The sequence below is a fragment of the Anomalospiza imberbis genome, chromosome 4, assembly GCF_031753505.1.
Source record: "Anomalospiza imberbis isolate Cuckoo-Finch-1a 21T00152 chromosome 4, ASM3175350v1, whole genome shotgun sequence".
Taxonomy (NCBI): domain Eukaryota; kingdom Metazoa; phylum Chordata; class Aves; order Passeriformes; family Viduidae; genus Anomalospiza; species Anomalospiza imberbis.
This window is the reverse complement of record NC_089684.1, coordinates 55637870-55661996: the sequence shown is the minus strand read 5'-3', so window position 1 is coordinate 55661996 and position 24127 is coordinate 55637870. Positions and strand designations below refer to the sequence as shown.

Below are 24127 nucleotides of genomic sequence, written 5' to 3'. Positions count from 1 at the left end.
TGCACTAAGAGCTTTTAGGGCACAAAATACTATAGAAGTCGTCTTTTAACAGATAAAACCACACAATTTTCAAAATTACAGCCCATATGCAAAGTATTATCTTCCAGTAAGACTTGACAGAACCACCAGCTCCTCTTTCAGAAACTAAAGATAGAATCTCAAGGATGTTTTGAGCACAACTCACAGATGAACTCGATTCTGTCATGCTGCTTAAACTTCCTATTACAGTGCAAATCCCACGCCACACAGTGCAGGGGGTCTTCCAGCATATAAGAGGAATCAGCTCCAACCCCACAAATTAACCATAACACATCAAAGCTGCTTCATTCATTTCGGTGGTATTTTCCCTTTGATTAAAACTATTCATCTGCATAAATCTTTGTATGAGTTGGGCATAAAAGATCTTGAAGGGCTATTTCTGGAATATTCCCTTCTGGAAGATTTCATTTTAAGCTTAATTATATACTTCTGGTTACAGAGGAAGAAGTTAGAAGACATAAAAGAAACTGTGCTGCAGGAATTCACTGTTTCTGAAGCTGTTCTAGCATCAGTGTTTAAAAACTTGGTAAGACTGCAGCCTTGAGAAGGCCTCTCTCCTCCCCACAGGCTGTAACAATCTTAAAAAACCCAAGAGAGATCTGTACCACCCCATAATGGATCAACCCTCAAGCTGCTTTGAGGCATCAGATGCAGGCTGCAAATTAAAACACAGAAAGATTTCTTTCTTGGTTTTCATACATTTCAGACTTCCTATTTATTCCAGTAAATCTTTTAAGCATTTATGTGTATTTTGATTTCTTTTGTTATAACTTTCTAGACATATTTTTTTTCAATTTTTAAGCAGCACTAATGCATCATCGTTCTGAGACTGACTTGTCTTGGGAAGCCTCTGAAAGGAGCAGTCTTATTTATAAACACATAAAAGAGATACAAGGAGAAATTATTCTCCATGATAGTATTTGTACAAACTCTTGAAAACATCAATATTGTAAAAGAGTACTTTGTATGTCTCCTTCATAAACTTTTTTTGGCCTCCCAACAACCTAACCAGGATGCATAAACAATGACAATGTTACAAATGGGGGATGCAGATAAGGAATATAACAAATTTATTAAAAAAACAAACCCAAACAAAAAAATAGATCAGTTTTTTCTTATAGTAGTAAAATATAAACCCAAGAATCTCTGTAAAGGTTGTTTAGAAAGCATCCAACTATTTTTTCCATGGGGTATTATCAGTATTTCAAATCTATTTCACAGAATCACAAAATTTACTTGTTTAGGTAATCAATGTATTTACATTCTATCAAAATTACAATAAATTGTTAACTGTATTCAAACCAAATAAGATAATTAGTTTATGGAGGAAAAAAAAATAATAAAGCCCAGAGGAACCAATTAGTTTCAGGCCCTGCCAGCACTGTTAAAAAACAGCACCTGTATCCAATGTGATGGCTAATAAGCAAATATATTTATGGTAAGAGGTAAGCAAGAAACATGTATCTCCCCAGGGTTCCTCCTGTCACTGTGGTATGTTTTGGGCTTTCTGCAGCTTTCATGGAGCTGACATTAATGCTTTCCTGCAATTCAGCCAGCAAAAGCCAAACTACATTTTTATTTCAGAAAGAGAAGTAGTTAACTTGTGACAGAGATATAAAATAATGATCAAATCCTCTGAACTTTTTTCCACGCTGAAAGGAGACAGCTGCTAAGCTTGTGGACCAGTTCAAAAGCTACTCATAATTTGCATTTATTTCCATAAACTAAATGTCAAATTTGTAATATGCAAATAAATACTGCCAGTATATAAAAGCACTCTCCAGAGAGAGTATTTTGCAACCATGAGGCATGTGCACTATAATTCTAATGTAAACAGGTGCTTTGCCTCAAAACAAAGGTAATCACATTTTGCTTTGGTTTCTGCCAAAAAAACAGACAAAACCCAAGTTGTGCTTCAGCACATTAAATAGCACATTCAGCTGTCCATCATAGTGTTCAAATTAAGGACAGAACCACAAGCTGCTCTCAAAAGTATCTCTACAGATGAGATTTAACCCAAAGGACCCAGGCATGCTGCTTATGGCTAATTCATAAAAACAAATTATCACCATTCTCTAAACCACCAACATCCTGAACATGAAAGAGTTGATTTCAAAATGCAAGCATTTCTCTGACTTCCTAAAAATTTGAAAAGTTATTTGAAAAAAAACTATAAATCAAAGGCTGTAAGATTTAAACTGAGCTTCTTGTTTCCTAGTCATCTTGTTCATGTTATTTTCACAATTAGACTACCACCTACCAGCAAAGTCACAAGTCTGATTCCTGTAAGCAGCAGCAACCAGCACTTACCCTTACGTGAGGAATCACAAGCTGTGTGCATTTGCATACTGTTCCAGACAGATTTATTTTGATATACAAGTTCCATAGTTTTCTCAAAGTCTGGTCAGCAACCCCTTGTAAGTACTGCAGCAGCACCACTTGTGTGGCAGGACCCCTACTTTCTCATAAAAACTAAAGCAAAAACTAATGAAAGTGAGAACTGGAGTAATCAAAACTACTGCATAATAAAATAGCTGCATTTCTATTTACTGCAGTGGTTTGCTGTGTCCAAGGCAACCAAGGAACAGTATTTTCCATGGTGTGGCACAGATTTTTGAAGCTAAAAATTTTAATAACACTATGTAGTGGGAGTGCATACTTCCAGAAATTGCAGGGCCATTTGGTAACAAGGAAAGAGCACAAGGCAATGAAGATGCTACTATGCTGCTGCTTCTCCAGTGGCACCAGCTCACAGCTGCAAAATACTGATAATAGGTTAAGATGAAACTCATCTGTGTGCCTGTGTGCTGCATCACCTATGACACACTATAAAAAGGTAAGCACTAGAAATGGCACATAATCAAAACCTGTACTTCTTACGATAAATTCAGTGTTGAGGGGGGGGAAAGGGCACACTGATAGGGCTGCAGAAGTACAAACTGGTTAGGAAGATAAGCAAAGCCATTATCAGAAAATGAAGTTGTTCACACATTGTGAGGTAATTCAGTGTTAGAGACTTCATCCAAAAGTGGAGTACCCACTTCACATGAATCCAACCCTCTGTACGGCCCTGAAGTCACCTAACAGAGGAACTTCACTCTTTTAATAAAAATCGCTAAAGAAACAACAACTGTTTATCAGAGTAATATGGCCAACCATTGCATTTGTTCTATCCTGATCAAGTATTATCACAATGTAATGTAATTAGAAGGAAAAAAATTCCTGCTGAAAATCAAAAGGTACCTTGGTTTTCTTTAGACAACACAAGTGGGAGACCTCAAGCCAGGGAAAGTAATTTCAGAATCACAGAAACAGTATTTCTCTTTAGGCATGAAACCTGAAATTATCTGCATAGTGGTAGTATTCCAAAAGGCACTTAGCACCAAAGCTCTGCCAGCATCCACATCCCTGGACAGGCAGAAATGGCTAAGAGAATTGAAATGGCTTCTATCCCTCAGCCTGAGAAGCAAGCAACCAGGAATGAGAACCAATACTCACAAACCCCATCAAGATCTGCACCATCTGAAATGACCCCAAGGTCAGAGATACTGCTTTGGACTTCTGGCTATTTCCTGCCCCATGAAAGATGAGATGAAATTCTCCCAGCAGGGCAACTCAGTGCTGTCAAGAAGAAAGCCCCAAAACTACTGGATCTGACCAGCCAATAACCTCCTCTGTGTGAGCATGTTCCACCTTCGAATTCCTACTGTAGGAGTGTCCAACTCAAGGTCTCTGTGCTTAAAAACTACAGAATGTTCTGAGAAAGTCGTTGACCTACTTTCTAATTCCTTGCATTCAGTGAAAGGAATATGGAAAAATCAGACAAATTTCAGAAGATACACTATTGATAAAAATAAATGAAAATGAAAGAGTTCACAAAGAGGTTATTAAGAGGATGAAGAATTCAGCAAAGCATGTGACTTGTTTAGCTGGCAAGTCAAAAAGTTTAAGATTTTGCTTCCTCCGTCTCACAGTATGCTTCACAGAAGCCTGATCAGCTCAAGCAAGATGAAAATGGAAAACATGCCAGTCATAGCAATTGGCCCTTCTAAAGTGAAGGAAGTGCTACCAACCAGACAGGTCTTGTCACAAAAAGTAAAATGTAACTACATTTTATTCCTACCTTTGCTTTCCTCAGCAGAAAGTTTTTCTTCAGAATCTTCTAAAGGACTCTGTGAAGATTTTTCAGCAGAAAGAGGTGATTTGGACACATTGCTCTGCTCAGGTTCAAGTTTGGACCTAGAAGTACAAGAGCCTATGATTTAACTGATACTAGCATTTCTCTAAAATGAGAAAAAACACAGATTACTAAATTCAATACTTTAAGTCTTGTGAAATTCACATTTAAGATTTTCCAATCGAGATACAAAATGTACTTAGCAACTTGTCACTGAAATACTGCTACAAAGGCAAAGAAAGCATGAATAGTATTCCTGGACAAAATGCACCACATGCTCAGAGTTGAGAATATTGAAGGCTACAGCATAAAAATAATGACACTTTATTAAACTTCCTTTCAAAAATACAGTGAATTAATTTTTTTTAAAGCCAATATTTAGGTCATATGAAAAAAAATTTAGTAGCAATAGCCAAGTACTACTTCTTTTTTTTTTTTTTTTCAAATAATAATGATAATTTTACTTTCTATTTTCAATTATCATAAAGGCTATACAATAGCATTAGCTTTCTTATACTACTTCTAAGTCCCTCTTAGGTAATTTTAATACAAAGGCAATGCAAAACATGAGAAGCTTATTCAGTGATTATATATTAAGTGCTTGTCAGGTATGTTGCAGTGTGGCATCAAAAATGTTGAAAATTAGTGGTAAAGTATTTTTTCCAGTAAATTTCCATGGTTTATTGTTGTCTACAATGAATTCTGTAACTGCTACATAGCAAGCAGTTAAATGTTTAGTAATGCTGTTGGAGAAGTTAAAGAACCAAAAACCAATGGGTGCTGCTGTGCCAGATGATTCCACCCTACCCTTTATCACTTCCTATCCTCTCAAATATAACCAACAGTTAATCTCATTATGATTTGCAATTCTCCCCTGTGCCTAAGAGAAGGTGTTGCTTTTTGTGTTCCTTCTTTGCATTGCGTCTAAATTCTAACTCATAATTAGAAATTTCTGTGAAAACCAGAATATAATGTAACTGTCATCACTGAATTATTGCTATTTAACAGTAGCAGGGAACCTTTTCTAGTGATAAAACCTCTGCAAGTACTGGGCTTTTGGCAATTTTACAGAGAAGAATTCTTCTCTCATCTCCTCCCTCTCAAATTTCCCTAATTAAAAAAAAAAAAAAAAAAGACTCATCTACATATCTGTGCAATTCAAGCAATAGTTTTAATACTAATAAAACACCAATTTGCCAGGTAACAAAAATATCAGCTTGATTTGAATAACTGCATACATAATTCACATTATCTTCTAATGGAAAAAGAAGTTTAAAATTGAAATGAAATATAATCGTGAATACCAATAAACTTTAAAATTGAAAATCACAACCAAGTACCTTTACAGAAAGAAATGCTTGTGTTTCTATTTCTCACCTTTTCTTTCTGCAAAACTAGTCCCAGCCAGCAGAACTTTTAAATCAAAAAATGTGAGTGAATACATAAAGGCAACCTCTGTAAGAAAATTATAACACTCAGGCAATTTGATGAAGAGCTTAGGATAGTTATCAATATAGAAGGAAATGTGATGAAATATATTTCTATGGCAAACTTTTCAGTGTTGTCTGATATGCACATATTTTAAATTGACTAAACTGCAGGAAAGACGAGCTGCACTAGAATTAATATATTTCTAAAGAAACAGATTCCTTTATTGTTTGTTATCCTTATTGCGCACAGTATAGGAATATAGGAAACTTTCAATTTAAAATGAACAAAATGTCTGGGATGCACTGTTTAAAGGATGCCTACTTCTTTTAAGAGAGGGTACACATTCTTATCACATAAAGCACCTGCTGAAATCCTCAGGGAAGTTACAAATCAATGACACTGTTTTTCTTTAAGTCATAATAAAGACTGGGTTATGCCCTGTGATTTACGTGAATCAAATTTTAATTTAAATGTCAATTTAGCCATTATATCACATCTGCAATGCATACAGACTCCACCTGGTCAACATCTGTTTTCTAGTTCTTGCAGCTGTAAAGACAGGCATAGAGGGACCCTCCAATAAAAAGAACATATCTTTTGGGTCGATTCTTAATGCCTTATTGCTCTTTAGTAAAGTGGTACTCTAACTTCTGAAATAATGCATCAAATTGAGCTTTCTTCTCTGTTTATTCATCTGAGAAATCCTGAACCTGGGATTACACATGGAAAGAGTAATGTAAGAGTACTCACTAACATAAGAGCTGGTATTCATGAGCTACTGCTTCGACTGCAGGAAGAATTCTCTCTTTCTTTGAAGCTCTTTCACATGAAGAATACTGATAAGATTCTGTACTTTTACACATGAAAAATATCACACAGTTTGTTTCTGTATGGTTTTTTTCTGAAAAGGTATGGGAGCTACAAAACCAGCAATGCTTTGCTTTCTCTCATTACTTCTTACAAATTTCAAAAGCGGTTTGGGGTATTTTGTTTTCTTGGTTTTGGTCTGATACTCCACATGTACTACCATTTATGTCTCATGAGGATATATTTGAGAGAACCTAATTGTGGTTAATCAGGCTGAAAAATTCTGAATAAAATACACTTAGGAACTTTTGAAAACATCTCTCTGGGTTCAAGGTAAGTGTAGCTGATCAACCCAAACACCAAACTGATAAACTAGCATCATGTCTTGGAAAAACGCTCAAGAATTTATTTATTTATGTGCATGTTCTAAGGTATTAAATAAATTGCAAACCTGCACCCTTTCCCCATCATTCTCACAACTGGGAGTATGTAGAAATAGAAAGTGAAGAAGCATGGGGTTTGAAACTTGACTGAAATAAAAATCCCACCAGACCAAAAAGGCAGCAAGCAATCACCTTTAATGTCTCCTAGACATTTTCAGCTCTACACTAGGAGCCTTAACAAGTGCCACTATAGAAAGTGGAAGCTCTTGTTTCAGTTCAGAAGTTACATTCTAGCATTTTATTTTCATCATGTTTCTGCTTGCCATGAACACCTGCCATCTCAAGTAGTATTTATTAACAACACAGTCACTTGTTTAGCAGAAAGACAGGACCTTTGAAAAAAAGCAAAAAAAAAAAAAATTGGTGAATTTGTAGAAGTCAAATAGGTTTATTTATCCACATTTTACTGATTTGGTGTCTTTATCCTTTACCTAAATGAGAACTACAACACTGTAATGGCACTCTGCCACTTTACTTCACGTGCCTGAAGTGTGAAGAGCCCTGGAACGCACCTGTTGACTGCAGAAGTTGTTCATCCAACCGCAAACTTACATTAAAAAAATCTCCTTAGCATCTAAACATGAACAATGTTTTTGTTGAATGTACTACAAGTAAAAGGCACAGTTAAACTCTTTTTGACAGTACTCACAGTCTCTTCTTATCTATCACTCGCTTAACTCGGATGGCTCTTTGTTCAGAATACAGCTTGCACACTCCTGTTCAAGACAGCAGTAAACAAAATTTCAGGTCAAAAGAGCAAGATTCCTTTCTTGGAAAATGCAATCATCCATTTGTAACTATTCAGCAAATACTAAGTACTTTTTAAGTAATCTTCAATGAAGTCCAAGACAGCTGTTCTGTGCTCCTTCACCTGAGCAGACTGGACACCCTTGTGTGCTGAAATACAAAAGAAAAATATAAACCAATCTTTTAACTTTTTACTGAATTCCACAACAGTTTGCACTTTCAGCTGATATGCAAGTTATATAAAAGCCTAGTCACATTTTATATATGTTATATATTAGTATTTTTTTAAACATAGCTATATTTAAATATAGATTCTCTAAAACAGCAAGTCATTACAACAAACCAAGAACTGAAAATAACTAGTGTCCCACAGTATTTTTTATATGCCACAGAGTTTTATTATGTCAAATAAACTCTAAACAGGAACAGGTGGCATCTAGCTAAAACCATCAAAATAGATCTAGAGATTTAACTTGCTTAAATTATTCAACTTATTCCAATTTTCTGGTGTACAGACTATGTGGAGATTTTGGGGATTTATTGTGTCAAACATCCTTTTAATTCACATATATAGATATTTTTCATTTTTATGCTATGCAGTTCCCATGCATGACTGACATTCAGTGATTCTAAATAATAATACAACTATGTTTAGATGGCATTTTAAAGCTGATGAAAATCTTTTGTGTATCAATAAAATACAGAGATGCAGCAAGTCAACTTGAAAATGGTAACACAGAAATTCTATCTCTACGACTTTCACAAGATAGTGTAATAAAGTATGACCCCATATTCAAGTTGTCAAAAACACTTTTAATCTACCAGGACTCTGTTAAAGTTATTTGATTATCTCTAACTTGGAGGTATTATACATGTAATACCTTACAGGTAGACAAGCTAGACAAGTAAAAGACAAACAACAATTCTAGAGAGCTTTGCTTTAGGCCTCTATGCCACAGTGCTCAATTACTACTCTCAAGTACCAAATATTTAATACTCTTTTTTACACTTGTTAACTGGTGTATTTGAACACATAAACAAAATTCTATGCTATAGATTCTCTTTCCACTATCATTAAAGAAAATGGAATTACAGTACTAATCAGCTGATGTGTTGTCACGATTTGACACTGGCGCAATGCCAGCCCCCCCATGAAAATGCACCTTCCCAAATAAACACCAATGCAAACAAAAACGCAACGAGATTTCCCCCATCTTTATCCTAAAGCAGTTAAGATTCGCCAGTATTCACCAACATTCAGCATTACCTTAGCCTTCATCAAGAACTAGAAAAAAACATGTAAGAGCTGCTTTAGTTTACCTTCTGTTCTGAGCTGATGAATGGCATCAGCACACGTTCTCATGAACACCTGGGCATCTTGATCTATCTGATCACGCTCTGTATCCGTCATCCTCACATACTCAGACATAATATGGCTGAGAAACAAGACAAACTTGTCACTTAAAAAATTCAAAACATAAAATCCACAAGCACACACCTTAGACCTTCTTGCGACTCACCATCTGTGGGAGAACTTTTGTGCAACACTGATTTTCAAGGAAAAAGTAATAAAAAGTACAGTAACTACCATAAAAATGCCACTCCTGTAAAGTTGGGAGGCTTTTTTTTTTAGAACACTTTTACCAGTAAAGTATGTAGAAAAAGCAGAATCTCTATCATCTTGTACATAACCAAACAGAGAGATGATAAGGAGAAAATACAGCTAGAAAATATATCATTGTCCTTGGTACTTATTCCAATAAAGTGTCCTAAAAACATAAAACCAATTAAGATAAAGGAATAGCTCAAATACTGAAAGAAGTACAAAATAAAGGAATTTTCATTATCCTAAATACAGTGCTTCATTTTTAAAGTAGCTGTACTATGAAACAGTAAATTCAAACTAGAGGAAGAATACTGGAAAATAATGCACAAGTATAATATCAAATTGACTGCATTATTTATTAAAACCTGTTCCAATTGTTTATTTCAATTTTAGATTATATATGATGTATTTAGTATTTTTTAATGCTATTAATATATCTTTTTGTTGCTAAATTAATAAAATGGAGGCCTATCCTTAAAATATTAACTCGCTGTAGGTAACCAGCAGAAAAGCATACTGTATAAAGGTATTTAACAGTGTTTCCACAGCCATAGGCGACAGGATAAAACTCTGCTACAGCAAAAAAAAATCATCTTGGGTTTCCTGGTGATGTAGTGATCACAGCCTATTATACCTGATCTTTAAAAAAGAAAATCTTAACTCATACCTGCATTTGAAATTATTTTTTATATGCGAAAATTTCCTCATGTGTAATGCAACTACATTATTGCAGTAATACAAGTAAGAAGAGAAGATCTTCAATATTTAGCCTGATATCCTTAGAGATCTCTTACACACTTCACTGCAATAATGGCCAAGCTCCCCTGTGTCTGCTGCAATCCCAGCCACAGGAAAGCCCACAACCAGTTCACATAACCCTGTCTCATCAGCTCATCCCATACAAACCCAGCAGCTCCCTCCTGCATCATCAATGTACTGCAAGCACGGGCCCAGATCTCCTCCACAAAGCTTTAAGTATATTCTGAAGTCTTGGAGTATTATACCAAAATCTCCTCATACCCATCCCACATTTTACATAAAAAAATCAGCATATTGTTCATCTGAATTGAAAATTAGTTTCTGCTTATCGGGCACTAGTACACAAGCACAGATTAGCAAGCAAACAGTAAGACAAACTAATTAGAAATAATATTCTATATTTTATGTGTTTGTTTCTAAAACTGCCATGTATTTGACATCTAAATATCAGGGCTTTTTCCCCCCTCTGTTTAAAGCTACTCTAAATGTCATAAAAATATTCTTTATTCCTTAGTAGTGTTTCCATTTATAAATCTAAGCATGTGTAAAGCCAGGAAATCCATTCCTACATCCATCTCCATACAGGCCAAGACAGAAGGGGACCATTAAGACCATTTGGTATGACATAATTCATAATCTCATTCAGTGAGCTCAGTCTAAAGAGTTACTTGAGCATTTTAGGGCACACAGATTTAGGTGGGAAATAAGGATGGAGTAACAGCTGTATGACAGCTCCTTGACGAAAAAACTCCACTCTTCTATTTCAAATTACAATAATAAATTATGGCTGGTCTGCGATTGAACAGGATACAAAGTTCCTGTGTTTATATGTCTAGCTTCTTGTACCCCTCCCAGCTTTGTAGTATTTGCAGAGCTCTACACTTTCCATGCACTTTTTAACATAAGAGCGTAAAATAAAGATTACAAAACGTAAACCAGAATTTTCTTTTAAATCAGACTTAGAAGTAAATATGAAAAAACTTGCCTCAGGCACACTTCATTTTTTACTAACAGTTTAATTAGTGGTAGTGTAGTGATACACTGAGGATAATTGCAACAGCTTTTTAACTCTGGCAAGTTGTTAAGTTACTTTTCCTAGTTGCTGATAGAAAAACAGGGTAGATTAAATTGTTAAATAGTAGTTTCACAGCTTCAAAGCTAATAAAATGCAGCTTAATCCAGTAAACAAGAAACAGAATACTTTTCCTTTTGTAACTGCTTACAGCTTACATAGTGTCTGGTACCAGTGCTTTTGAACATGAGCTGGTCAAGCCACTCAGAGAGAAGGATACCTGAAACACAACCTCCTTGGGAAGGCAAGAATGGAGTCATACAATCACATCCCATTATGTCAGAACACATATGGCATCCACTAGTACTAAGAGGGTACTGAAGTCCCCACCGTACTCCCCAGTAAATCTGCACACGGAGATTATAGTGAAAATTCATTTAATCACCATCCTCTACCGGAACAGGAACCATTCATTAAAATAAAACAGGCCAAAGAAAACCAAAACCACATAAAAACATCAAAGAAAAAACAACAGAACAGAAAAAAATCCAGCTGTGTCTTGTAGGTCAGAGATATAAATGCATGCTCAGAAGAGCATTGGCAGTATCACAGCAGTGGACTGTTCCATCACTAAATCAAAAAGGGCCGAGCAAATCAGGTTTTTTAGAAGCAATCAGAATAATTAGCAAGATATGCACAGAAAATGAATGGAGAAAAGAGGAAAAGAAGTTCCTCTGGATTTTCTTCCTTGCCAGTATGAGAAAACTTCAAAAGAAACTTGGGCTAGAAGGCAACTCAGTTTGTGATTTTTAATAGTGGGTGAAGAGTACAATGAAGACAGTGACCATCAAATAGGCAGATTTCATCAGTCTAGAAAAATGAGTAGGTCAAATTGCAGAGAAAATGCAAACTTAAAAAGGAGAAGAATTCAGATGAACTAGTAGTTTTCATACAGAAATTACATTATAATTTGCAATTCTGTCCTTGATGAAAGGGAAGAGTAGGCAATACAGTGAGAGATCAACTGAGCTTTGTTGAGCTCAAACAGAAAGATCAGAATTCAAAGCGCAAATTAGTTCTGATTTCTACTGACAAATCTAAGGGAACAAAGCATGCAGGGACACAATCAGAAAAGGATCAAGTACAGGAGGCACAATTGGGAAGGGATGCCATTGATAACAAGAGATTGCTCTGCAAACATTACTGTAAGAAACACTTAAGAATGTGGTCTTGGCTTGTTACTCAATAGAGAAATAAAATTATATGCAGGGTATGAATTAATTCTAGATGTTTATTGCTTTTTTTTTTCTTTGCACTAACTTTCATCATGAATGTCAGTTGAAAGCTGCAGTTACTATTCCTTTTGGCTTACTGATTCTAAATCATCTGGGCCAAATTTAATACCTCTGTCATTTTAAAAAGATCATAATTCTTTGCTGATATCATTAGTAATTGCAAGTGTCAGATAATGTAGTAGTGAACAGGCTGCTGAGTTAACTGTATGAGAGAGAGAGCTACATGAACCAGGTCATAGCACAAGTGTACCTGAAGGTGCAGTGGCTCCTGGTGAAGTGCATATCCATCCTATCTGTGTGACAAAGCTGTGCTCTTGAACGGAACTAACCAACTTCCAAAAAAGCCCAGGTGTATGCACATTCATACAGTGTGCAGAGACAGGAGACCCAGCCCTGGAATAAAATGGGAAATACATCAAATGACAAGATGTATCCTCACTGCCAAGAACTAGAAGAGAATAAGCAAATGACAGATTGATAAAAAGACGAAGGTCAGCAACTATCTTTGAAAATAGGGTTAAAGGGACAAAAAAAGTGCAGAAGACTTGTAGACCACTCAGTCTAGAAAAGTATAGGAATAAATAAGTAATATTTAAGCACTTAGGAAAGAACAAAAAGATTACCAGTACCCAGGATGTATCAGTAGTATGTCATAAGCAGTGTAATTTACTGCTGGGATGCAGTAACAGGTCTTATGGATGGATGAAAAGCAATCACTGCTGTATTTTCCTGTGGCTCTTGTTATCATCTCACATAACATTCTCACCAGTGAACAAATGAATGAGAAGAACAGATTAATTAGAAGAAATAAGCACCATATGAATGTGAAACTGCAAAGCTGAACTTGGGGGTTGTTATACACCAAAACAGAAGGAAATACTGAGTTGTGTTTCACAACTCAGGACATTTGTCCTGAATCTGATGCTATTTAATACTACATTAATAACTCAGCAGAATGGAATATATACTTACTAAACTTTCAGAGGCATAAAGTTAAGCAAATTAAAACTGTATCAAGAGAACAAGACTTCAGTTCCAAACAATATTGCCTGGAGAAATGATATGAAGAATTTGAATAAGGAATAGTCAGAAGCTCTTTGCTGCAGCAAGAACAATTATCTGAACCCACAGAGAATGGGGAACAACTGATTAGGGAACAGGTCTTCAGAAAGTCATCTGAGATCATATTGGATCATAAACCAAACACAACAACAATATACTGTTGCATAAAAAGTCATCATTACAATGGGACACATTATTCTAGCAACATGGATATGGAAACAGGAAAAAGCAGAATGAGAATATGAAATCTTCACTGAAAGGAATATTTAAAAGCAAGCAAAGCACTAGTCATTCTCTTTTTGAATGTTTCAGCCAAAAAGAGCCATGGTTTCAGCCATGCTCCTTTCAGCCTAACATTTCTGTGATTCTATTTTGCTGGCATAGCACAAGGAAGCAAAGCTGATGTTACATTAGCTTCTGGAATTCGTAATTCTGCTGGTACATAAAATATCTTCTGCTTACTAATCCAATAAAGGTAACAACTCAAGAAGAAAAATTTGATTTTCCTCCAACAGTGTATTACAAAAGAGAGAGAAGCAGTAAGCAGAAACAAATCAGTTATAAAATAGTAGAGATTTGCCCAACTTACCACCTGCAGATATTGTCTAGCAAATCCATACAGAAATGCTAGCCATGTGTTAAGCACCCATACGAGTCTTAGCTGTAAATACAGCCATCACATTCTTCCCTTTGGGCATCTAGTATATTTTAAATTGTTTGATTTCTTACTTAACTAAGTTTTATGCATTTTCATTTATTGCCTTTTTCCATCCAAATGCTGTCTGACATAAGTCCAAGCTAAAAGGTTCTCGATTTCATTGATAAAACATTCCATGTTTTTTACATAGGTCTTTTAATTCTGTGTGGAAGCCTCAGTTACTAGAATAGGCAATACAGGCATACTTGCATCAGAATTTTCAGTTTTGTAAAATATTGCTGGGATGTTCCAGAAAGCTACTATGAAAAATTACTATTTCTGAAATGTGATATATGAATTTAGAGTAATTAAAAAAGAAAAACAGAAGATAAATAATTTGAAAATAATTCCCTAGAGAACAGAAAAATATACTCCTCCAGGAAGCAAGTCTTTATAGATCATCTACGTGTTTTACTACCTCAATACATCAAAGCAAGCCTTACTTCTTGTAAAAGTGTGACTAAGGGAAGAAGAGAATGCAGCCTAGCATTGTACAGGAGTCAGTAAAACACTATTTTAAGAGTCCTTTAATGACTACTTCTTCTATTGTTAAATACAAGGAAATGCTCTCCACACAATGCTGTGTAAGCATTCAACGATTTTCTATTAAGCGGCAAACTATGCAACTGATTTATTACCTTGAGACAGAGAAATGCTTAAGACAGAGAAATGCTAGGGCAGGAGGCATAATTACTGGGCACTAACATTATTTTTAAGACAGAAAGATATTTTTTTAATAATTTTTCCAGGTGTATTATTTGAAATTAACAACAAATGTTCAAATACTTAACTGCATAGAAGGACTACAGAAGCATGTAATGAAGACACATCAAAAGCCACCCATGCAGCCTTTCTGGTGGAAAAAGTGACATTTCTATTCAGAAGTCATCTACACTACACTGATCAACTACATAAGTATCTCTGCAGTAGCAAAACACAATTAATTAGATGTCTAATAGTCCCAGATGGAAAGCTCTTCTCTCAAGTATTTTTCTTTTAAGTATAAGGTGTTCTGTGAAAAAAATCTAGAATTCTCTCAATTCCTTTCCAGTGTCTCATTAAAACAGTAGGAATAATGACTGGTCTTTAAACTGCCCAAACCTTGAAAGATCATTCAGAGAAACTGAAGGCTGTGAAGGAATCCCAAGAGGATTATTTCAAATTTCCAGGTGTTAGGGCACTACAATTAAGTTTCTTGAAGTATACTTAATACAAACATATGAATTGTCTTGGTGGTTCAGTGATCAAAAACATGAAGGAGCTCATGATGAAAAGCAAAGGCACAAGTTGTTCACAGATGAGACATCAGACAAGTTACCAAAGACTGAAGATGGGATCTCTCCTAGCACAGTGTAAAAAGCAGTGTAGGAAAGCATTATAGCAAATGGACTGAGAGGAACAATACAGAATGTATAACAGTCAATATACTAAAAATGGGACCTCATCTGAAATCCTCATCTCAAAGGAGTCATTGCTCAATAAGAAAAAATGGAAAAGTGCCCACATCTTGTTAACAACTTCAGGACTCAAGAGTCCCTGTCTTCTCCTTTCCAGGAAGAGTGATCAACTTGTGTGCACCAGTTTTGCTCACGATAGAATGAATTTTCTTCCCAGCAGCAAGTACTGGGCAGTGCTTATACAGAGCCAAGGCCTTTCCTGCTCTGCATCCCACCCCACCAGTGAGGAGGCTGTGGGTGCACAAGGAAATGGGAGGGGACACATCCAGGACAGCTGACCCCAACTGACCACAGGGATGTTCCAGATCATATGGCTTCATGCTCTGCTGAAGCTAGGGAAAGAAAAGAGGAAGGGAGAGGATATTTGGAGTGATGGCATTTGTGTTCCCAAGTCACTGTTACATGTGATGGAGCCCTGCTTTCCTGGGGATGGCTGAACACCTGCCTGCCCATGGTAAATAAATTCCTTGCTTTGCTTGGGTATTTGGCTTTTTCTTTCCCTATTAAACTCACTTTATCTCAACCCATAAGTTTTCTCACTTTTACTCATCTGATTCTCTTCCCCATCCCACTAAGGGGGCAGTAAGTGAGTAGCTCTTTAGGGCTGAGCTGCCAGCTGGGGTTAAAACAATGACAAAAAATTCCTTATCACAGAAGGCAAAAACCCTACATGTAAGAGAAAAGAAATAAATCCTAATAAACAGGAGAGGATAAAGGTGCAGTGGCCCATAAACCAGCAAACTTAGATCACTACATCAAGAACTTAATGTGTTTTGCCACTTAGATATTTTGTAGGTAATAGCCAAATCAAGAAGAAAGTAAATGAATAAGCAATTACTAAGTCACTTTAGGTATTTCAGTTAGGTATTTCAGTTAAGTAGTTAAGTTTGATAAAATAGGTCAGGGCCTTGGTTTCAAATAACCACTCTTCCAACTGACTTTCTCATTGCTAAAAATTTTCCTCTAAAAATGAATTAAAGACATACCCTCTATAGCAGGATGTTTCACATATGCCAACAATAAAAACTCCATTATTAAAGAATTCATAGTCTTCAAAGGTAATGTCGAAGAAGCAATCAAGAATCCGGTTGTAACACATAATGAAGTTTTAAAAGGCACACAATAATACAACTTGGTAACTCAAAGGCTCAATTTCACCAACACATTGTGCTATAGTTGGGAAAACAAACAGCAGGACTGACAAAATACAGAGTAATAATTTTCTTAATGAAATTTGACATCTCCTACATAAATTTCAGCACAGCCTTTCAGTATTAAATTTTTCAAAAACTGTCCCCATTACTTAAATACTGAAGAGCTGTTAACTGCTGCCTTGAGTGACTGAGGCATTTGCTAAGACTGCAAGACTGACAGCATGGATGCTGTGATGCTCTTTGCATCCATGAAGTAGAACAGCACAAGTAATCTAATATGGAATTTGACATTTTAATGTCAAATTAAACATAAGCAATTTAAGTTTGACCATTAAGAACAAAATCAACTGCAATCACAGATGAGATCTGCAGCATTATTTTACTGTTTAATAGAGTAAATGACACTTCTTTCCTCTCCTTAATGAACACTTGGGTGGGGGGAAAGGAAGGTGAAAAGCACTGAGAAATACCATGATAACTTGTTGCAACTTGTTTACAAAAAGAACATTAAAAACTTCTGGGAATCCAAATAACCTGGGCATATTTTCACTCTAACCACTTCCATTTTATGCACACTACTGTTAATAAAATACAAATACTACCCAAAATTTAACTGTTACTGACCCCTCTTACAGGTATTATTTGCAGTTTCTCAACCTCTGAATGTACATAAAGTTTTCACACAGTACATGCAGTTTTGTCAGCATTAAATTGCTGGCTCCACCTAGTGTTGCTCATGCCCTATTCCTACAGGCATTGAAAAGCAGAGAGCCAGTCATAACACGGAGCTGAGCACTACTTCTGCTTGCTCCTTGGAAACAGCATCCTTGATCCACCTCACACACAGAACTGTGCACACCCCGAGCAGCATTTTCATCAGCATGGACTGAACAGCTCCCACGGCCTCTCACTTATAAAAGAAGCCATCTTCCTTTTTTGTTTTGTTTTCAAAATAACAAAATACATCTTTTAAACTCTTGTGGAGACAAAAAAGGGTGCCAGAAGTCTCCTGATAACTTACTCAGAACACACTTTGATTTCACTGATGAGGTAGTATTGCTGTTACTGTGACAGACCCTTTCAGGATTAGAGTTGTTTCTCAGAAAAACTGCTCCTCCAACATGGACTGAGCCTAAGAAATGAAATAACAGCTGGCTCATCTATGTTTATTGTCTTTCCCTGGGGAAAGGGTATCTGTCTGGACAGCTCTTCTATTTGGTACCTAGGAAGTTTTTAACCCAAAATTATTTTATGCTGCATTTTATCTACCTTGACTGAAGAAACAGCTCAGCTTTAGTCAGGGCTGTGTCAGAACTGGACCACAGACAGGGCTGATTCACCCAGTTTTCATCAAACAAAGTTTCACTACAAAGCAAATTTTACATTTCTCAAATGCTACAATGATTTGTACTCCGTTAACCAAAATACAGGCTGCACTACCATTTACATCTTTTGATAACTTGACTTAGTATCTGCAGACCAGAAGATACTAAGTTTTTCTTACAAACACCAACTAGTAAATTTGTATTTTAATCTTCTAAAAATCCTACTACTAAAGCTACCAACAAGTAAACAGATACAGCCGTTTTGAATCATCTTCAAATTCTGATCCTCATTTTATTCACGCGCCCTGTTTTCTTGTGACAGCACTATTCCTCCATCTTATTCCTCCATCTGGTTCACAGTAAGCCAATTAATAACAATCTCGTTTTGGTTTTAGTCTATAGCTTTTAAAGCTGTTCACTTTATAAGCATTAAGATAAATAAATAAATAAATAAGAGATAATAGATAAACACATTTAAACACAGTGCACACTTACCTGTAAGCATTAATGTAATCCTTTCTGTGTTGTAGAAGAAAATCTTTCAGCTTTCCAATATGAGAAATCTAAATTAATAGAAATCATAATTAAATTTCAGATTATTTTATATTTGAAGTTCAGTATTCCACACTTCAAACATGAATTCATAAATTTCTAATTGTATAACTAAACAGAAAAATAAAATTTACTCTTTTCTACTAGAATTTTCACATTTTCCAAGCAGTCAATACATAAAAATAATCTAAAACAGATCTGCTGTATGAAGGTCCAGCTTGGAGAACAGTAGTAAAAATTCATGTCTTCTTCCCAAAAAACATAAACTAAACAGTAAATATAACTACAATGTTAAACATTAAAAATATTAAACATGGTAACATAAAATATTATCTATATTGTCAATCCAGAATTTAATGACTCCCGAATTTTATGTACACTCTGGAAATGAATTCATTTTGGAAGACCACATAAGAAATTTTTCAACTCTTTACTGATCAGATATACATATTTAAGTCCAGCTATAAAAACTTGTATGGCAAGGTACTGACTCTCCCCTTCTACTTTTGCCCTAATACAGTGACCAGTCTGTGCCCAAACTAAAGTAGTATCTCTACTATCTGATAACCATGAGCAAGCTTTACCAGATCATACATCCCAATCTAATTTCCATTTCTGAATTTCCACCTCATTCTGGATAACTTTTACTATAAATCACTTTATTTTCTTTTTTAAAGAAATCTTTACAATGATTTTTTTGAAAGCCAGAAAAAAAATCTGAATCAACTTTTTAAAACTTCAGTCTAATTTAAAAGATGTGGTATAGCATAAGATGCTGCTTATTTTAGAGAATGGAGGAACTACAGAAGTGTAGTTCACCAGAGAAATGAGAAGACATGATGGGGAGGGGGAAAAGGGAAGAGAATTCTATACATTAGCAGTATATATTTTCTGAGGCAACTTTTAAAGCAATATTCTCAAATATTGATTAATAATTCTGTGTAAACAAACCATGCAAGGCATTTTACAAAACAGAAGTTGTTTTCATTTACAATAAACACAGTTTACTCCATGTATCTGGGAAAAAGTATCAGAAACTGTTCTAGTCTTAAAATCCCATTTTCATGCAAATGATCTTTGCAATTAAACAAACAAAAAAAACCACAGAGAAAGAACAGAATAGTTTGGATAAATAGAAGATTAATTCCCCCAATTTTTTTTTCAAAAGCAGCACTTTGAAAAAAAGTGCAAGGAAAAAATGCACTTATTAAAACCCCAGTAATTTGTACAACTCAGGATAAGTGTTTCCTTGTGCAAATAAGTAAGTCTTCATTTCTGTATTATTTGCTCTGTTTCAGTTTTACTATAATTCATCATACTGGATAAGGATTTTCCCAGTTTTCATGTCTCAAGTATTTTGTGTGATTATCACAAGAAATTTCATCCCATTCATAGCAAAATGAGTTCTGTCAGTACCTTCAGGAGTTTCCCAAAGTGTGTTAGCACCATTCTACACAGCAAGAAGGGAAATACTGCAATTTCTCCAAGACCAATGAGGCACAAAGAGTAAGCAAAACCATTCTACAGATGTTCTTTCTCATCACCACTTGAACTTATTATTTGTACAGTAATCTCTTTCTCAGCTCAGACTTGGTATGTCATCAAATTTGCTGAATAGATAAATCAAGCTTGACTATGAAAGCAAAACATCTAAAACAGTTATACAGTGTTCCAGTGGAACAATAATACTTAACAGGCAGAAAGAAAGTACTACATAGGACAAAACAAATGTAAAATAAGAAACATTCCAAAACATTTACATTAATGCATGAGAAAATACTAAACTAGAATATAGATAAGCAAAGTTTTGTAAGCAATAAATCTTAATATTACTGCAATAGTTACAATTTAGGAGTGATTAACAAGCAGAAAGAATCAGAATGACAAGCAAGAGCACTGTCTTACAGTAATTAATTCATCTAGTCACAAAGAGCATTCTATTTAGGCTAAAATTGTCATCATGTGTTTGAATTGCACTGACCCCACTTTGCCTCTCCTTCATTTGTAAAGCTATTTTCATGAATTTAGAATGACACTATTATGCCCATACTCACATCGAGCTCTTAGTTCCCAAGATTTGCATCAGAAGTGAGACTTCTTGTTTTAGTTTCTCTTGAATTCTAACAGCATCTTCTGCAATCCTGCACTGCAGATATTTCTTTCAACTTTTGTTACCATGTACTAATGGCATAGCCTTGAATTCAATTTGTCATAACCATATGAACAAAAACTTTTTTTATTAAAAAGAAGGTCTCACTAGTATTAAAGGGAGGGAATGCTAATTTTATTTTACAAAATTGATTGGTTTTCTGTATGATGCTTGAACTTTTGTAGACACAAAATAACCCTCATTATACAAACAAAATCTTGAAGATATCTCCAGTATCATCAACTTGCAATTATTTTGGTGCCATCAGAGGCCCACCATACACTCTTTACGAAGTTATCAAGCTTCAGCCTAAAGGGAATAAAGCTTCTCCCTATTACAACTGAGTGGCTTTATTAGAAGCCTATTGCTCTTATTACTGTCAAATTATTGCCTAATTTCCAGGTTTACTGATTACAAATTTCTATACATCTCTTCTTGCTTCAGGATGGTCCTTACCCTTAAAAGTTCTGTTTCCCTGCATGTGTATTTGACTTTACTGTCAATAATTCATTCTATCTATCTATCTATCTTCTGTAGCCCAGACAAATAATCCCAAGCTTTTATCTCCTTCTCACAAAACAGTTCTGAAGTTGCAGAACCCACAGTTTTCCTCTGAATTTGTTCCACTTTGAATCCATCCATTTCCAATGCAAATTACTAGAAAACCATTGTGTGATGTTGGTTACTTTGTAACTATTTCTGCTGGAAACACCTTTTTTCCTACTATTTTTTCTAGATCCCAGTTATGTATCTTGCATCCCACTGGTCTATGGCTTTTTCCTTATTAATTTAGTCTAGAGTCCATGACTAAACCATTCCTCATTTATACTCCAAATGCATGACAAATTCACACTTTTTGCTAATTTTATTTTTATTAAAACAGCTGAAAAATATTTTAACTTTAGGAGGGTTTTTAATACCATTAGCAACTCATTGTGAACTTGGCCAAACCTAACTTTATCTCTGTAAAAAAAGTCTTCCCTTCTTGCCACGGTTTTCTTGGCTAGTCTGTCTTTCTCACCCTGCCTTTCACCGCCTCTGGGATAAATTTCTGTATCTTCTCTTAATTAATCTTTCAAGTACTAGATTTATTTTAAATTCTAGTAGAATTTTAAATCCCACTTGCATTTCAGCACACCCATTTTTCCACTCCATTTACCCATCCATCATAACTGCAACTTCCAATTTGCTCTACAAGCCTGTTTTCAAAACATTTTTACCACCAGTTGACACAGGTGTCAAAAGGATAGATGAGAGCAATTTGAAGAAGAACAAACACATCTGAGTATGGGCCTCTCGTCATCATTCTCATTCTCTGCATCTGGAAATTGACTTCCTTTTTCTCCCAAAGTCTGCAGCAGAGAAATAAGCCTTTCCTTCAACCCTGAAATATAGAAATTATTTCCTTCCTTCTCCCCCACCCCCATAGAGATGGGAGGACTTAAAGAAAAGCCCTTCGTAGTTGCAGCACTTTTGCACTACATAACAACTAAACTTAAAGGGAAGAACACTGCTGAATTTCCCAATAACTGACATTTCTAAGGGAATCAGGGAATAAAATACCTTTCCTCACAATACTGTGAGCACCAGTTACCTCATTACAGCAACAGCATCTTCATGAGCTTCTGTGCACTTCCAGAATACGGTGGGCTATGTTCCTTCTAACAATGAAGGCTACTTAGGAAACTCCAGGCTCTCCCTCTTCTCTTCCCATTCCTACTCACACTCCCTTGAGGGTCAATATCACACCCCAAAACACTGAAATGACTTTTTTTTCCAAATTAATCTTCTGGAAAGAATTAGCTTCTTTCATTTCAGATCCCCAAATACCTGTATCAGCACAAGGCAGGGCAGGAGCTGAATAGCACTAATAGGGAACTTCCTACAAGATGTATCTGCCATGACTGGATAAGGTATGTTTAATTACAACCTAAAAAAATTCAACATGATAGCCTCCTAAGCTTAGGTACTGAATCTGGAAACTCCAGGTGTTATTTTAAAACTCCAGACTGTACTTCTAATCATGAAAACCCAATTGATTCTCTACAGTGAAGCAGCAGCAGTTTGCCACTATGTGGCTAACAAAAGCATCAACATCATGCAAGTGAAAAACACTATAAATTCACATTAAAGCCTGTAACGTGACTTTTTAAAAGTTACTTTAGGTTCCAGTTTGAGCCTCACTGTAAACTGTCTCTTTAACACATATATCTGTGTTTTTTTGCCAATAGAGATTATTTAAACAACTCTTATTAAAACATAAAAGCAATTATTGCATCTAATGCAGGTCCGACACAAAAGGAAGCTGTGAATGGCTGCCATCTGCTACCACAGGTGGCATGCATAGCTCTATTTATACTTGGGGCCTGCACTAGAAATGGTAGATGTTCCTCTGTTCAGAGATTTTTCTAATGATTTCAGAGCAGGCTAAGTTATTTAAAAAGATGAGAAACAGGAAAGCATTGCCTCCAAAGCAGCATCTTGATGAGACGCAGAGGCTTTAGAACGAAGACGCTGACTAGGCTTCCTCCAGTCTCTTAGCAATACATACAGCATTTCTTTCCACTCCCAACAAAGAATTGATCACTCATGAAACAGTAGGGTCCAATTTGCATGCGTTTAACCCACTGCAAGGAGCAGCAGCATTGTTTACGATTAAAATGATTGGAGTAGGTTCCCGTGACATATTGTACAGAGAATTCAACCATGCTGAATAGTCATTTTCACTGAACAAATATAGCATTTTATCAAATTTACTCTTCCATCAGAACACTGAACAACTATTTCCTACCATATAAAACTATTACACTTCACACTGTATTGTCACTCTGAATTTTTTAAAAGGTGCACTTTGTTAAAAAAAAACTTTAAAAATTACTTAAAACCAAAACATAATAGAAAGGCTTTTGTAGAAGTTGTGAGAGACATGGTATGTACTACTGATTCAGCAGCACTAACAAGTACTGCTGACTATAGTGCCATACTATCCCTAAAAACAGGGGAAAAATACCCTAAACAAAATTTTACATTTAATTTTCCAATATGTTTGAAAAATATTATCCCCAATGTCTCACCTAAATAGATTCCATCTATAGATTCATTAAAAGGTGACTATATTCTTCAAGCCCCTTGATGAAAAGTGTAAAATTTAAGATTGTTATAATATTAATAAACAGACACCTATCATGCTTTCAGCTCCAAACATATAGTCAAGCTGAACAAACCCATTGCCTATTTCAAGAGAAATTCTGAATTTCAGTAAGGCATTAGCTTATGAACAGGAACTGCATGTTTCTGACTAAAAAAGGTACAGTCTCAGTATTAGGAGATACAGTAATTAGTGTAAGAACATAAACTTGTTTTTCCAGTGCTGGAGTTATATTAACAAAAAGTTACAAAAAAAAAGAAAAAAAAA

General features: G+C 35.5%; 1 protein-coding gene across 3 annotated transcripts in view; it reads right to left on the bottom strand.

The window, feature by feature from the left end:
* The window catches only part of STX18 (syntaxin 18), a 58027-nt gene that overhangs the window by 6257 nt on the left and 27643 nt on the right, over positions 1 to 24127 (bottom strand). Inside the window, exons 2-7 of one of the 3 annotated variants that reach the window (XM_068188672.1) lie at positions 18507 to 18574; positions 12567 to 12709; positions 8965 to 9080; positions 7717 to 7794; positions 7547 to 7613; positions 4163 to 4278 (exon numbers count right to left, since the gene is read on the bottom strand). In XM_068188672.1, coding sequence (XP_068044773.1) covers positions 4163 to 4278; positions 7547 to 7613; positions 7717 to 7794; positions 8965 to 9080; positions 12567 to 12604 — 415 coding nt within the window. In that variant the 5' untranslated portion in view covers positions 12605 to 12709; positions 18507 to 18574. The remainder of the gene's footprint in view (positions 1 to 4162; positions 4279 to 7546; positions 7614 to 7716; positions 7795 to 8964; positions 9081 to 12566; positions 12710 to 18506; positions 18575 to 24127) is intronic. The other 2 variants (XM_068188670.1, XM_068188671.1) reach the window with 2 other exon arrangements.